At 28.6% G+C, this 17,150-nt stretch overlaps 1 protein-coding gene across 1 annotated transcript; it reads left to right on the top strand.

The window, feature by feature from the left end:
- Positions 1-7,039: 7,039 nt before the first annotated feature.
- Positions 7,040-8,859, top strand: ich (ichor). Its single transcript, XM_065498568.1, has one exon. It carries the CDS (start codon positions 7,071-7,073, stop codon positions 8,742-8,744), a length of 1,674 nt encoding a protein of 557 aa, XP_065354640.1. The 5' UTR covers positions 7,040-7,070; the 3' UTR covers positions 8,745-8,859.
- Positions 8,860-17,150: the final 8,291 nt, after the last annotated feature.

The following is a 17,150-nucleotide window of genomic DNA, read 5'->3' as shown; positions in this document are numbered from 1 at the left end:
TTTTATAGTTATTTATCAATTTATTTTAGTATAAAATCTTATATAATTTAATACTATAATTTACCTCTATATTTTTCAACATATTTTAAGATAATCACTGCCGTTGTTCTTGATATCAGTTTAATGTGAAGTTAAGAATGATGTTCAATTGAAAGTTTTATTGAAAGATTGTACCGGTAATTTTTTATTTTCTTACATTAAGCCATTTTTGTTTAATATGTTTTATCGCTAGCTTAATATATTGTATATTTAATCCTTTACTTCCCAGTGGAACATATGGCCGCAACAAATGTTTTTCATTGTATTTTATCATTACACAACAATTTCATCTCACACGAAGATACACCAAGTTCAACTCGTTCTCAATTTGTCGTCTCTAAGTTTCTGCCATGTCACCTAGAACCTTGGGGTTATATTCATTATCTGGCTTTCTCATTTTGTGTCCAAGCCAACCAGAATATTCTAAATATACGCCTGAATTTTTGTCGAGGGTGTGTTTTAACCGATACTCCAAATATGCAAATGAAGAAATAGTAGATACAACATGTGTCTAAAGTCTTTCGTTTTAAAATAAGATCTGTTCTTAAGTCTTTCTACATGGATTTACAAAGAAAACTAGATAAAAGACTTAAGAAAAATACTTGTCAAGTAAGTGTTTGAGAGAGAGAGAGGACTTTTTTTATTTTCTCTCATTTATGTTACAGCCAGTATTCTTCTTAAGTCTTTTGATCTATAAATAAAAAAAGTTTGTTTTTTAAATCTATTAGGGAAAGTGTAAACAAACTATGTAAAAGAGTTAGGTTCAAAATGTCCATTAAACTTTAAGAACTAGCTTTTAATAATTAAATATTTAAGTGGTTTTCCACATAATTTGATTTTTAACAGAAAATTAAATAAAATCAAGAAATTTGATATTTAATTTCTGAAAATTTAAATACATATTTCTGTTCTTATAACAATTAAATTAGAATGTAATTTGTCTAAAAATAATTTTAACAAGTTTGCGAATTGATGTAAGATTAAACATTCATTAAAATCAAACTGTTTATCTATACTGAAATACTTTGAAAATCATGAATATTTTGAATTTTTTTTACAAAATTTTTAAGCTGGAAACGTAATTTCTTACCAAATGAAACTAAAAGTATTTTTTAAGAATCAACAAGAATTAGAGATTATTTTAACAGCTTTAAAAAATGTTTGAACATAAGTTCGAATTACCAGAACTGTTACAAAATTCAGTTACAAGTTTTGACCTAAACAAACCTTGCCAAACAAGCAAACTAACATAAATATTTTTTTTAACATTTCAAAAGACTTTTGTCATATAATGACATTTTAAATTATTTAACATTAATAAAATTGTGTAAGTGCTTAAGTTTTTGAATTATTTTGGTAGCTATATAAATATATCTTTAACCAGAATTAATTTTATTCAAACTTTTCTTATAAAAAACATATCTAATTTACCCAAAATGTTTTCAATATTTGCTATAATGGCAACTCTATGCCTTCAGATTCAAAAAGAGTTACAAATATGAGAAACCGGCAACAAAAACTTGGTTTATGGTTATTTTTGTTATTGTTCGATATAATGTTTTAAACTTATTTCAAACACACACAAACAATAAGCTGTATATGTACAAAAAAAAGCAAATGTATTGGTTAACTAGTGGGTTGCTAGAGTAATTTTATCAAGCTTGGTTGAACATAATTATAATGTTGCCTCTATTTTGTTTTCCACTTTTTTTCTAGAGCTTCCCATAACCACATACATACTCACTTTAAGCCAAGAGTAAGAGAGTGTTAACTGCTCTCATGGAACATGTTTAGCAACATTTGTGGAGCTGCAACAAAAAGCTAAATGTTTAGCTTCTTGAATGCATTGTAATCAAAACAACAACAACATTTAATTATGTTGTCTCTTTTCATTTCTTCTGACGCGTTTTTTTTTGTATTTCATTTCGTATGACGTCGTTTTGGCTCGTTTTCGTGTGAGTGTGTGTTGTGTGTCCGCAAACCTGTTGAAAGCGAAATTTATATAGGTTTTTTTACAATTATTGCCGTTGTAGTTGTTGTGTCTATAATTGCGGTTATTTTTTTGTTGTTTGGTTTTTGGTAACCTCAATTCTGTGTGCTTTTTCTACATTTTTTTTTCTTTAACCTGTACAATAGCTTTCTTTCTTGACTTGGCTGTTTTTGTTGTTGTAGTTTTGTTTTTTTTTATATTTAAGTGCGTGAGTGTTTTTTAAAACAAACTCCATAAATAGATTTTATTTTTAAGCTTTTTTCAATAGCCTCTATCACCACTAACTGTTCTTACTTGATCGATATACATAAATGTCTATTTAATATTAAATAGTATTTTTAGTGTATTAACAGTTGATACCTGTTTCAATAACCAAAAATCCCAACACAAAAATGATCTTAAATCATTGATAAGAATTAAACAAAAAAAAATTAAACATTTTTGGGAGTGTAGCTTTAAGATTACTTTAAAAATTTGGGGTTTCTGTTGCTGTTTGTGGAATTTTTAAGCTTTACACCTGTATTTCAGTTAAATAGTGTGTGCTGTGTCTGTCCCTGCGACTGTCTACATGTCGGTGTGGCTCTATCATTATGATTCTATTGGTAACCAATCAAACACGACATTTTACAGCAACACCGCTGAGCACCTTAACAAAACCATAATAAGAATACAAAAACAAAAACAACAACAATAAAAAATAATAATAATTTATATGCTAATTTTTTATGTTCATTTTAAATTCTTCTTCGTTTTTTTTGTGTAGTTCTGTTGTTGTTGTTGATTTTTTATAGATTATTAATGTTTTTGACCTAAATACCGTTTGATTTTGTGTGTCTGTGTGCGTATGGTTTGTGTCTTGGAGTATCGATCGATCGGTCGGTCATACATTCAATATCATGTGGTGCTGGCTTGTATTCTTTATTAATCTTTTTAGACTTTTATTTTTTTTGTTTTGTTTCTTGATCTTAACAGACATACAGACATATTTTCTTCTTTAATTAAATATTAATTAAATTTAAAATGCATTTTTAACCATAAACTAACAGGTTATAGAAATTATTTCTCTATGACATTAGATTATACCTGATTATGGCCATAAATACTATCAACACCCTAAAACCTTAAATACATTATTACTAATTTTTTTTATATTTTTCGGTATATACGGTATAAAAAACTAATATTTTAATGAACTTAAAAATCTTAAACATTATGAATGAAATTAAAAATATGCAGTTGTGTTCTATATGGGAAAATATTTTAATTTTGTTAACGGTTTCATAATTGGCTTAAATGGTTTAATTTTTTCTCTTAAAAATGAAAACAAAAAAAAGTTTCAACATTTTATGGATTCTAATCATTAGATTTCAAAACAACTAAATGACGTACAAGTGTCCAGTAGGATGGCTCTTGTTTTGGAATTTTCAATCAATGGAATTTCCCAATCTAAAATTTTCCCCCACCATCTAAAATTTGAGCAAAATTGAATAACGTTTGGAGGTTGGCCTATTCTACTTGAAGTTTAGAGCTTTGAGTTAAAGTAGCAATACTTTTCAATAAAGTTCTAAAATTAAATGTTGAAAAAAATAGAATTGAGATATTCATATATACATCTTCTGACATCGATAACCAATTAAACTTGATTCCAAAAGAAATTTCAAAAAAATCCAAAAAATAATTTCCAATTGTAATAAAAACTAAATTGTAAGTTTTTACTCGTATAAAACACTAAATAAGTGTAAAGATTATTTCTTAAAAATACATTTTGTAGCTTATTTTGTAATACTTAAAAACAATTGACTTTGTTAACCCTATATAACTGGGGTCAAATTAGTGCTGTTCATTAATATTTGATCTCTACACTAAAAATAGTCGGAGTCGATTTAGACATGACTGTCTGTATGTTTAAATCGACATTCCCAAATAACATGATATAGTCCATCGCATTTCGCTATTTAAAATCCTATCCTAAAATACTATCTCAACTTTCATACCCTACACCACCGTAGTGGGGAGGGTATAATGCGTTTGTGCAGATGTTTGTAACGCCCATAAAGTATATCGATCGACTTTCTTAGTCGATTAAACGATGTCCGTCCGTCTGGCTAGCTGTCAATGTAGACCTTGTGCGCAAAGTACAAGGACGAAGCCGATATAATGTACTGTCATCGGTCCATTATTTAATCTAGCCCCCATACAAATGTTAATTTACATACATATATATGTATCTACACAAACTTCGCTCCAAATAAGTTTTGTATATACAAAATTCTTGTCACCAAATTTTATTATGATCGGTCAATAATTAGTCATAAGACCCGCTTCCGAAAATCACTTTAACGTGCATAAATATCTTAAAAATATTGGTATACACACAAAATTCATAATAAATAACTTTCATACAGCCACACATAGAAAACAGATTCGTGTTCACAACCGAATTTGGTGCCAATCGAATTTTGTCGGTTGCATATACTATCACATAATTCGATTGAACTGACTGAATATATGGTACATACATACTTATGTTGCTGAATTTATGATACACATAACTGATATCTAAAAATAATTCGGTGAAAAGTACCGAATGTATGAATAGGAATACTAAAATATTTGTTTTTTTTTAAATTAAAACTATTTTATTTTTTCGTTATTTTTATTATATTTATGTACAAAAAAGCACCAACAAATACAAGAAATCGTGTAATTTTACATAAGCTTCATAGTTTTCATAAGATTATATTCATTCACAGATGCTCTTGGGATTTACGAAGATATTTTTTTGCTATTGAGAAGAGTTTGAGTATTTTGTATGGTTTGTTTCTTAATTTCTGCAGCAAAATGTGCATCAAAGACAATGCTATGAACAATCCTAATCTCTACGTTTCAGGAATAAGAACCCGTCCACCACTAAAGGTCCATATGAAAATCGTTTCTTTGAACATCGAACTATTCATAGCTTTTAGTTAAAGACCCATTAATGACGACACGTTTCAGAGTATGTTTTCTGGATGGATATCAACTTGCGTATTCCTTAATCTGCAATAATACAATATTAAAAAAAATATTGATATAAACATAAATTTTAGAAAAGCTACAAAAGCAAATGTATCTATAATATATCTTGAAATAAAGATAAACTTACCCTTTTATATCCTCCAGCTTCGGTTAATAATTTTGATTTACATACATATGTACATACATTTTCGTTTATATTTTTGTATTTTATGTTTTTGGTCTTTTAAAATTTATTTTATTGTAATTTAATATTTTATTTCATCGAATGTCAAAAAATGTACATTTGGCTTTCATAATCGAATTTTTCTAGTACAGCTATTAATATGCTGAATTTAATTCGATTGGCTTTTCCGAATTAATTGAATTAAATTTAGTTAAGACAAAAACCACAATTATATAGTTGTTGGAAGTGTATTTCACTTACAATTATGCTTTTACAATTGTAAACACAGAAATTCTATTAAATTTATAGTTTTTTATTATCTACAACAATTTTTCGCTTCACATTTTTAAATTTTTATAATCGCAACCGATTTTCAACAAATCCTTTTTCTGTGTGCATAAATCACACGACCAAATTTCATGATAATCGGTCCATAATTGGTCATAGCTCCCATATAAGGCCCACTTCCGAAAATCACTCACGAATATAAATCATTGATATTTTAAAAGAAAAATGCTTTTGCTCATTTACTTGGCTTGACCTATCTTACTTTCATACTTGTTTTTAAATATTTTTCACCAAAATATTTTTTTAAGATAATTTTTTTCACCATAAATGTTTTGTAATATTTATTTTAATATAGCACTCTTACTTGTTAATCCTCATTTAGTATTTAATAGATTTCAAATATTGAAAAATTCGTTAAACTAAATTTTGAAAATGTAAAATTTGGAATTTGAAATTTTATGATTTTTTATGTATCAAATTTAAATTGGTTGATGATGACAGAAAATTAAATTTTTTTGAAAATATTGCTAATTTGACCCAAAACTGGAAACTTCAAATAAAATGTGAAACCTGTAAATGATATCTGATTTCGTTAAAATTTTCAGCATTTGGTTTTTATGTGAAAATTGAAAAAATGCTATACATGTTTATAGTTTTGATGATCTACCAAATATTTTGACCTAACAAATTTATATATAAATCATTCATACCATAAAAAAACTATGGCTACTTTCGCTTTATATTAAACCACAAAACAGTTTTCTTGAATTTCAAACCAATGAAATGAATATATTAAGAACAGTATAAAACAACAACCATAACTATTTTTGAAAGTGAATGTAGAGGCCTAGTTCTTAAATAAACCAAAGTATAAAACTCTATTGTTTATTGTTTTTCATTAACTAAAAATACTCTTTTCAATAATTCTATAAAAAATTAATAAAACAGATGAATATTTATTAATTGTTTTTGTATTTAAAAAATTTTTATGAAAATATTTTCAAAAAGCGTTACATTTTAAATTATTTTTTTTATAATTTTATATAATTTTTAATATTTTTAATATTGCTTAAAGAACTTTCTCCTTTACTAACGAAATTCTAGCATTAATGGTAATGGTCACTTTAATAACATATAATTTAAATTGTTTTTGTATTTAAAAAATTTGTATGAAAATATTTTCAAAACCTGTACATTTTTTAAAATATTTTTTTTATAATTTTTAATTTATAAACCAACATGTTCATTCTTTCTCTAACTCTCTAAATTTATATTTCTACTTTCAGGTTAAAATGCATTTACGACATTTAAAACGTTTTTTATATATAAAAACCTGCAACCATATATAAATCTACAAGAACCACACAAGTGAGCTAAATTAAACACCCTCAATTGGAAAAGTTTAAATACAACCCAAAAAACAAAACCCCCAACAATTCCTTTAATATTAATTTCTCCCACCATTAAAAATTAATATTTTCAAATATTCCCAGTTAAAAACAAAAAAAAGGGGCGGCTACGAAAATCACACCGCTAACAAAATTAATTTCAAAGAAAACTTCACAAAATACCATGAAGTTTTGCAGCATGAACGGACCAACAGAATCAGAAGTTGAAAGCCTTTTAATGAGTCCTTGCTGGGGTCCCACACAAAACGGCAGTCAAGATCAGTATTTACTAGATGGCCATAAATTATTGCTAGAACATGATCTTGACTCGCTGCCCAGTGATACGGAACAAAAGAATTCCATGGATGTTTTGGACAATTTGCTAATGAATTCGTCGTCGCTCAATGCGCTGTCAGATTTGAAACCTCTACCACCATTCACCGGCTATACGGGACATTTATCAATAAACGGCATATCGGGTCATCATTATCATGCCATAGCACAGAGGCTACCAGATGAAAGCAATAACAATTACATACAGTCGGCCTATCATACGGGCACGACGACCACGAATCCTACGTCAACGGGTATATTGGGAGGCACTACCATACAATTGGCAGCCTCCTCAACGGGTACATCGCCGCATGGCGGTGGAGGTGGTGGTGGCATGAGTTTATCCAGTAGTCATAATTCATCAGCCGATCACAATATTGTTTCCTCGTCCACCTGCCTGCCTGAAAGTGTTTTAAGTACGGATGCCGATGCCTGCCTTAATGATGTGAAACTCTTTGCCGATAGTCAATTAGATAGTAAGCTTTATTCATTGGCCGACAGCTGTGTTATGTCCAATCCCTCGAACAATAGTACAACATCTGCGATTTTAAATGGCGGCCAAGACCCCGACTCAGGCGGCGTGAGAATATACGCCGACTCTAAGGATCTAACGGAGTATGTGGACATGAATTCGATCGATGACATAGCGGCAATAATTGGCAGTGCAATAGCCGACACTACGGTACCTAATCAAATGGACAAAGATGATGACAACGATACACGAAACTCCTGGATCGATTTGGATGCCTGGATAGAGGGTAATTGCATACAACAGGAGGGCAAGTTGGTGGTGTCACAACAGGATTCTTTAAGTGAATTCATTTTACCCCAGTCCCCAGTACATCCTAGTAGTTCGACCTTGCAGAGTTTGCTGACACATGGCTATATGCCCCTGCTGCAAAATCGCCTGCAAAACGGGCCACCCTCGGGCAATATTAAGGGTGAAGCGCCTAGTTCTACCTCATTTTGTAATGAATTAACGACGGCGACCTCAACATCGGTCAGTCCACCTGGATCGGTGGTATCCACCACAGATAATCTCATGATCAATCCCCGCTATCTTACCAATCCTGCCCAATATCAGATTTCCATGAAATCCGATGGCATCTGCAGTCCGGACATGATGGGCAACTATCCGCATACGACCACCATTACACCCACCGGCACACCAAAAACCAAAAGATCTAGATCACAGAAGAAATCCTCAGCGTCCACATCAGCCTCATCCTCGCTCAGCAATGGCCAACTGAACGGCCAGCAGCCGCATCAAATGAACTCCATCACATCACCCTCCTCGGTCAACTTCAATGCCAACGACCTGACGGGTCTGCTAGGTAAGGAGAAACCCGTGCACCGCTGCAGCATTTGCAATCGGGGCTTTCTAAATAAAAGTAACATTAAGGTACATTTGCGAACGCATACCGGAGAGAAACCATTCCGTTGTGAAGTGTGTGCTAAAGCCTTTCGACAAAAGGCTCATTTGCTCAAACATCAACAGATACATAAGAGAATTGGGCGTGACTGACATCAGAATCAAGCCTCGGCGAAAACTTCAAACTACCACTCCATACGAGTGGACAATGAAGAGTTTCGTTTTAAACCGATCATACTACAAAAACCCAAAGTATTTTTACATCCCTAATCCCCCATCCATACATCCATCCAACCATCCACGTTTGTAGTATGCATTTCGGTTGAAAAAAACTTGTCGAAAATTTTTGCAAATAATTATTAAAACAAAAATTTAATTTCTGTTTTAATTCAATTTATTTCCAAATATTTTCCAACTGTGTGTGATTTGGTTTTATTCCTTGCGATTTTTTATTGCTCTCAGGCGGCTCAAAGTATACCAACATATTGAACGGATGCAGCACTTTTCAAAGTGGAAGAGTTTTTCTGTTTTGCTTACAATTGGAAAACAAATTTCTATTTTAAATAGATTTGGTTTCTGTGCAAAAGAAAAAACTTTTCCTATTTTGTTTCCAAAATTTTAATTATTTTGCTAGAGCGTTAGTTCTCTGTCGAAATAATCCAAAGTGCTTTATACGATCAATTGGGAAATTTGGTTTAATCTTTGATGGCTACAAGTTTTGGTTATTAAGCCTGAATAAAACCATTTCACATGCCACATGAAAATGATACAAAGAAAACAAATATCAATTGTTATTCGTTGTTGTTGATTGCTTTTGATCTCTTAGCTATTCTTATGTTAAAATAATAGTTATTTTATAGTAACTAACTAACTAAATATTTAGTTTCAGAAGATTTTATTTACACATTTTCTTCTATAGTAAATTTAGATAATGCAGATTTAAAACTAGGCTGGCTGGTTAAGCCTGAAGGTGTAATCTTAGGTTTTCTTTGTTAAAATGTTTTTTTTAAAGTTTAAAGAAATTGTTTTTAATGATTTGTGATAGAGAGGAGAACTAGAAGAACCGGAGGGAGTAAAACAATTAAGAAAGTCGATTCTCAACTACTTAAACTAAAATTTCAAAATTTATTCTTAAACAAAAATTGTTTAAACAAATATTTCTCTCTTAAATTAGATCTATCTATGATGAGATCTACAACACAATTATGCCCCATTCTGTATATTGAATATTGTTGTCGAGTAAGTCGGGAAATATCGGGGAATGTTTAGAAAATCATTGGTAGAGTATCGAGACATTTAGAGATGCCACTTTTTATATGAGTAAATCCAATTTTTAATAGGATTTTTGTCATTTTAATTTTTTTTTGTTGATCAAAAAATCTCTTTTGATAATTTTAGTACAATTATAACATTCTTTAGTTCTATTAAAAACTTTTGGAATTTTTTTATTCAACATTTCGATATTCGAAATTTCACCATTTGTTTTAATTGTAATTGTATATACTATATATTTAACAATAAAACTTGGGATGATATTTGAAATGATAAAATTGTACTTTGATATTTTGATAAAGTTGATATTTTGGTACAATTTGGCTAATTTCAGCTCAAAACAGAAAATATTGCTCAACCACTATTTCTAGCAATGAAATAAATAGTTCATTAATTTATTAGAGTAGCGGTAGGGACACTTTTTAGCCCTTTTTTCATCACTGATTCTACCTCATTTCTAGAAAACTTTCAATAGATTGAAAAATCCGGGGAAAAATTGGAGATTTTGAAATATATTTTTAAAACTACTTTATCAAATTTTAAAAGAGTGAAGACATTTGGTACATTTGGTTTGTTTTGATACAATTTTACTGTCCTTGAACAAACTCTATTTCTATATATTACTGATACTTAAAACCCGCTTTTGGCACTCAATACTAATCGAATTCTTCCATATTAGAACACAGTCCCGAAATGATACTTTATTTATCTCAAAAGTATAAAATTTATAATGCATTGCAATGAACAGTTTAAAAGCCAAAGTTTCTATACAGAAATAACTCAGACAAATCAAAATGTATATATTTTGAAAACAGTTCTAGTACTTAAAAACATAGTACGTACTTTTTCATTCAAAAAAAAATTTTAATCTGAAATTCCTTTGGTACTTAATAGTAATTAGTAGTTATTAATTCTTCATTAAACAGTACTTTTATTCTGTAACAAGAAGTTCAAAACTCAAATATTTCTTCAATTTAAAAAGTAGAAAATCTAAGAATTCTTTTGATACTTAATTGTAATTCTACTCTTTTTTCTCAATTAAATTATTCAAAAAGTACTTGTATATATGTAGGTACCCAAAATATGAAAAGCTGTCAAGAGTTAAAAACTATTGCTTTAATCGACATTGATTCATTTTCGGAGGCATATTTTTAAACACTTTTTGGTATTAATATCCATGTTTGTGTTGTATTATAACAAAAAGTACTTTTAGAAATTAAAAATTTATTTAGTATTGAACAGTTCAAAGGGTAAAATAATGAATTGAACACTTTTGGTACTTTTTTGTCCATTATTTTACAAACTTATAAATTAGGTAGAGGAGAGTTTTGAGAATGGAACAAGCATGTACTATATCAAATGCTAGAGTCGAGCAATATTTATTGTAACCAAAAATTAACATATAATAGTACTTTATGAGATTTTCTCTTTGAATATGATTAAAGAAATGTGATAAACATTTTAATTATCCAAAATATATATTTCTCAAATTGCTTTACAGCTTCGTCTTTTGGAGAAAAAGTTTGATCAGAATTTCATTAACAAATATAGGAGTAGATTTATTTTGATATATACGATTGTTGCACTAATATTTAATTAATTGTAATCAAATATTAATCAGATTAAATTTTAAATTTAAATTTCATACAAAATTTTAACAAATATAGAGTTTATAGAAGTAAAAAGTACCAGCCTGAGTAACTAGTATTGAATTTTCAATCCTAGGGAAATAGTGAAATACTCTTCTCATTCTCTTCAAGATATTCTAGTCTTATTTATCAAAATGTAATAAAGTTTCATTGTATCGTAATCTGCAGATGACCACACATGGCAATATAATCATATTTTAGATATATTTGACAGGTTTTGTTTATTTGGAAAACGTGTTTACTATGGACAAATCACAAAATATATTGTATAGATTGTAAGAGTAAACAACATCAAATTAATTTATGCTGAAAATAGGGTTATTTGAGTAAATATTTGACAGGTCGCAGAACATAAATAAACGATTAAAGGATACAATGTTAACTAATCAAATATTTTATGCAGCAGTAAACCCTCTAAATATTAGCGTTCAGAATATAAAAATATTCGTTAATAGTTAGATGTCAATAACTTAAACCAAGTTATGACAATTCCACTGTATTTTAAATTATCTAAATAACATTAAAAATTGATTCATTATTAAAACAATTTACAAGAATTTCAAAGAGAGCACAAGCAATCTAAGAACAACGGAGCGTCCAATTGTCTTTTTGCAACTGTTGTTCCGTTTTGATGCAACTCTGTGAGTCTCTATCGAAACGGCAAAAGCGCACACACAACTCAATGGCAACTCTATGAAAATACACTGTAAAAAATATGAAAAAGTAAGAAAACACACATATATACACACAAAAAAAACACTCTCAAGTATACCTAAGTAAATTTTGTAAATTAACTGAAAACAAATGAAAAATAAATAAAAAACTTAAAATGCGTAGAAAAGTACCTCAAATATTAAATTTAAAAAAAAAACGAAGAAATTGTTTATTGTCAAATTAATTATAAATTTAATAAAATATATGAATATGAATAATTTAAATAGGTTTTATACTTACATAAACACACACATTTAAAACATGTACAAATACATATATTGAAAAAGGTTTTGGCAACAGTTTTTCTTAATTATATTTTTAATCAACATTATTATTAATTTTTTAATTAAAAAAAAAATAATATTTAAACAAAAATACATTAATTGTTATTAAATTTAACTGTTTTAATTTATTGTAAGTTTATTAAATTTTTTTTGTTTAAATGTTTTAATTATTTATAAAGAAAAATAAAACAGGAAAGTCCTTTATAACGTTTTAGTGACTAAATTATAATATTTAAATAAAAGTTTTTCTTTAATAAAAATTTTCATAAAATTTTGTTTTTATTTTTTGTTCTTTCTAATTATTAAATATCTTGATACTTTTTAAAAAAAAATAATGATATTTCTTTTATAAATAATTCAATTAATTATTAATATGTATTTATTTGTTTAACTTTAAGTTATTTTTATTTTAAATGAACAAAATAAATATTTTAGCTTTTTAATTTGAAACTTATTGTCTATGATTTCTTTATGTGTAAAATTTCATTTGTAATTTAATTATTGTGCAATTATTTATATAAAAATCTTTCTCCTTAATCTTTCTCTCTATCTGACAGTCTTTATTTCTATTGCAATTAGTTTTCTTTTAAATAATATAATTCGTGTAAATATTTATTTTTAAAAATTAAAAAACAGTAAATTTTATTTTAAGTTAAATTGTTCTTATATTTTTACAAAAAATTACAAAAAAAGAAATCTTAATAAAAAAATTGTTTATAATTTTATTTCTTGAAGAAAGTTTAAAAAAAAATTTAAATGCTTTTATTTTGCAATGAATTTGCTTAGATTTTATTAAATATTTGTCTAGAATATTTATTAAAATACCATAAAAACATAGGAAAACATAGGTTCCAATTTTACTGAATAATATTTTGATACTTTGACAGGCCTCCCGACATTATGTCTGTAACTTGCCGTGATCGACCAAGTATCACCCAGGAACATCTTATTCATATAGACCTGAGACACACCCATGCCATTCTTCACATTCTATACATTAATTGAAATTTCTTTAACTCAAAGCTGTGATTGCTTCAAAAGCGTCCGATCTTTTGTGGCGAATGCACAGGTTTTAGTTATCTTATTTGTACCTGTAGTGCTATTATAAGGTCATGTACATCTCTCAGCATAATTTTAGTCATTGACCTCTCACTTGAATCCGAATCGGCTCTCCCTTAAATCACATACACCTCTCATTCATATAATATACTTAATTGTTTATATTCTCATCCCAGCATTGCAGTATTTCGAAACTAAATATGAATTTGATATGAATTTAGACTCTACTACCATCTGTTTACTTATAAAATCGAATGAAGATTGTGATCGAGAAATCTGATATAATTTATATATTTGGGGGATTCAAACGGTCTGCTATAAGGTTATATTGTCATAATGTCCTAATATATTATAATAGTTTAAACAAATTTTTGTTGTGTTCCAAACAAAAAAGTTGTAAACTAATAACACTTTTTGAACTATTGGTTAATTCATTCACAAGGTCTCCTATAATGTCATATTGTCATAATGTTGTAATATTTCACAATGGTTTGAAAATGTTGTTATTGCCTTTCAAGCAATACATGTCCTAAAATAATACTACTCAGTATGCTATGTTTATTGTGAATCGTAACCAACCAGCAGAGACCTTCGCCGAACGCCTAAGAGTCGGCTAAGCCGAGCCGCAGAGTCGTGAAATATTAGGACATTATGACAATATGACATGATAGGAGACCATGAGAATTTACCACATATTTATTGTTTTGTCATAAAATAAAACTTTTTTGTTTGAAGCACAACAACAATGCGTTTAAACAATAATAATATATTAGGACATTATGATAATATGACCTTATAGCAGACCGTTTGAATCCCCCAATTGTAATATCTTATAAACTACGGCATAAAATTACAAAAATTTAGATTCGTAGTAAGAAGAATATTCCATCAAACTTTTGCATACAAGTCTATATGATTTTATTGATATTTTATGGACTGAAGTGATCTAGCGTCCGATTAGTGTGATAAAATTTTCAAACAAGCCATAGAGTGGAATCTATAGACCAGTCGACGAAGCGGAAGACCAGCAGCAACGAACTTAAACATGTTGTATAATATAATAATCTAGTCATGGTCTTACCATCTTTGCTGAATGTAAATTAGAGTGACAGCCGATTTTTTTTAGATTTCAAAGAGTGCCGGGTGGAATATTGTGACAATAGTTCTAATAGTTAAGTGCTGAAAATTTGAGCCAAATCGGACAACGATTTCTGGACGCTATATGCAAAATTTTACTATTTATATGGAATAAATAGGTGAAACTCGTTTACTTTCTGCATTGTTTTCTAGAAATATGCAGATTTATTTATATTAATGAATATTATATTAAAAAAAATTTTTGGAAATTAACCCTGTATCTCCTTTGGGTCAAAATCACCCAAAATCTGTATTATCGCCAAAATTAGAGAAAAATGCAAGTTTTCAGTTTTTGAAAAAATTTTGCTACAAAAAAAATACTTTTGCAATTGAATGCAAAAGAATCGAAATATGCACGGAATTATCGTTGTAATGAGATATAAATGACAAAATTTGGTTAAAAAATGTTAAAGTTATTACAAATTCGCCAGACCATTAACGTGTCTCAGGCCACTTAAACAAGAAATTTAGGAAAAAAAATTAACATATTTCGAGAAAAATTAAAATAAAAGCTAATTTTTATTTAAAATATATCCGTATTTACTTGTGTATGAGTTTTTGTCTTCGTAGGATACCGTTAACCTATTCGCAGATATTATTGAAGTTAATCTGTTTATATATTGCGTTTTAATCGGCATGTGGCTTTGCGATAAAGCAATAAATCTAAACAATTTCTGCCGTTTTCGATTTTTCATGATTTTTCTAAAACAAAAAAATTGGATATTTTTACATAAAAAATATATTTTTTGCTTCATTTTGTCATTACGATTTTTCATGAGTTTTTTTAAAAACAAAAATATGCTATTTTCAAGTAGAAAATATATTTTTTTATTGCTTCAATTTGTAATTATAACTCCAAAACTACTGAGCCGATTAAAACTCATACAATTAGAAATTTCTGAATTATAATTGAGTAGTTGAAATATTTATTTTATTTATTTCAAAATTAGATAATACATAAATGTATATGCTAATTATATTAATTATAGCTATAGCAACTGGGCCTTAAGCTAAATAGTTGAAATAGTGTAGTAATTTTGGTTTCATAAAACTTATTACAACAGAGATGTTTCTGTTAAATTTAAGTTTATCCCATTTTATTCTACGAAAGACTATCCTAACTACTTCCATATATCTGGCAAAAGCTGCTGGAAAATGTCAGCATTTCCACTCCTAAATATTTAAAATTTTTCATTTCAAATAAAAACCTAACCTCAAGTATATAAAAGTCTATAGAATATAAGGAATATAAAGAAAAAAAGTGACATTGCGAAAAAAAGAGACAAAAGTAACTAAAAGATCAAACAAAATGTCTTTGAGACAACAAAATACAGAGAAATTTTACAACAACGATAAAAATATAGTTTTACAAAAACAACAGCAGCAACTAAAATTATGTAAAACCCAATAGGAATTGATTTTACATACTATATAAGTAAAGATCGGTATATTTCATGATAAACTGAGAAACAAAGTTCTCATTAAGGGACTCCAAAACATCTCTACCCTTATCTAATACACCAACGATTACATAAATCAGCTTTCAAATAGTTCAATTATCAATTGTTATATGTTTTTAAAAATTAAAATAAATTCCCAGAAGAAGCATATGGTGTTCATATGAACTTTGACCTTCACATTAAGCTATTATAATTATTTTAATAGTTAATTTTCCTATACAAATATTCTTTTAATATTTTGTCATTATTTCTTAGCACACTACACCAACTAAGACAACTACTGACAAAGTGCTGACATGTCATGAGAATCTCTTTAGCAAAGCCTTATTTTCTATAGAATCACTACTGACGCTGCCTTCAAAACTCAATTTGCCAGCTGGGTATATGTAAAATTATACAAAAAGAAAGAAACGAACAGAAAAAAAAACAACGAAACAAGAATTATTATTGACCACGTTTGCCACAAAGAAAGCAACGACGGCAGTAACAACTACGATGGTGCGGTAGAGTATAGAGGTAGAAATAGCAGAGAAGAAAGATAAATAGATACATACATACCAATGAAGCAACAACAAAAACCATCCAACACACTCACTCCACTCACTCAGTCACTCATACTTACAAACAATCATTAGTAATGTCCCACTGACCTACATTCTCATACCAAGTCATTTATAATTCCACAAACAGACAAACTCCGGCTTTAAAAGCACACTCGATCGTATTCAGATACACACAACCCAACTCAACCAACACACACAGATACACATACCAACGAATCCAAAAAAAAATAAAAATATTGTGGCAAAGTCATGGCTTTGGCATACAATGCCAGCAGTATTTTTGCAGATATTTTATACTACAACAGCAACAAAAACAATGACTATAAGAAAAGCTTACTTACAAAAACAAAATAACTATATTCATACCCATGTTCAACATACCAACAACAAAAACAACGAGAAAATAATTTAAGTATTCGTA

The sequence above is a fragment of the Calliphora vicina genome, chromosome 1, assembly GCF_958450345.1.
Source record: "Calliphora vicina chromosome 1, idCalVici1.1, whole genome shotgun sequence".
NCBI classification, from domain to species: Eukaryota; Metazoa; Arthropoda; class Insecta; order Diptera; family Calliphoridae; genus Calliphora; species Calliphora vicina.
Note: the sequence above shows the minus strand (reverse complement) of the source record. Positions and strands in the feature narration are given on the sequence as shown.

Bases quoted from the DNA above. Each gene is read 5' to 3' on its own strand.
- ich (XM_065498568.1), top strand. From the start codon at position 7,071: ATGAAGTTTTGCAGCATGAACGGACCAACAGAATCAGAAGTTGAAAGC.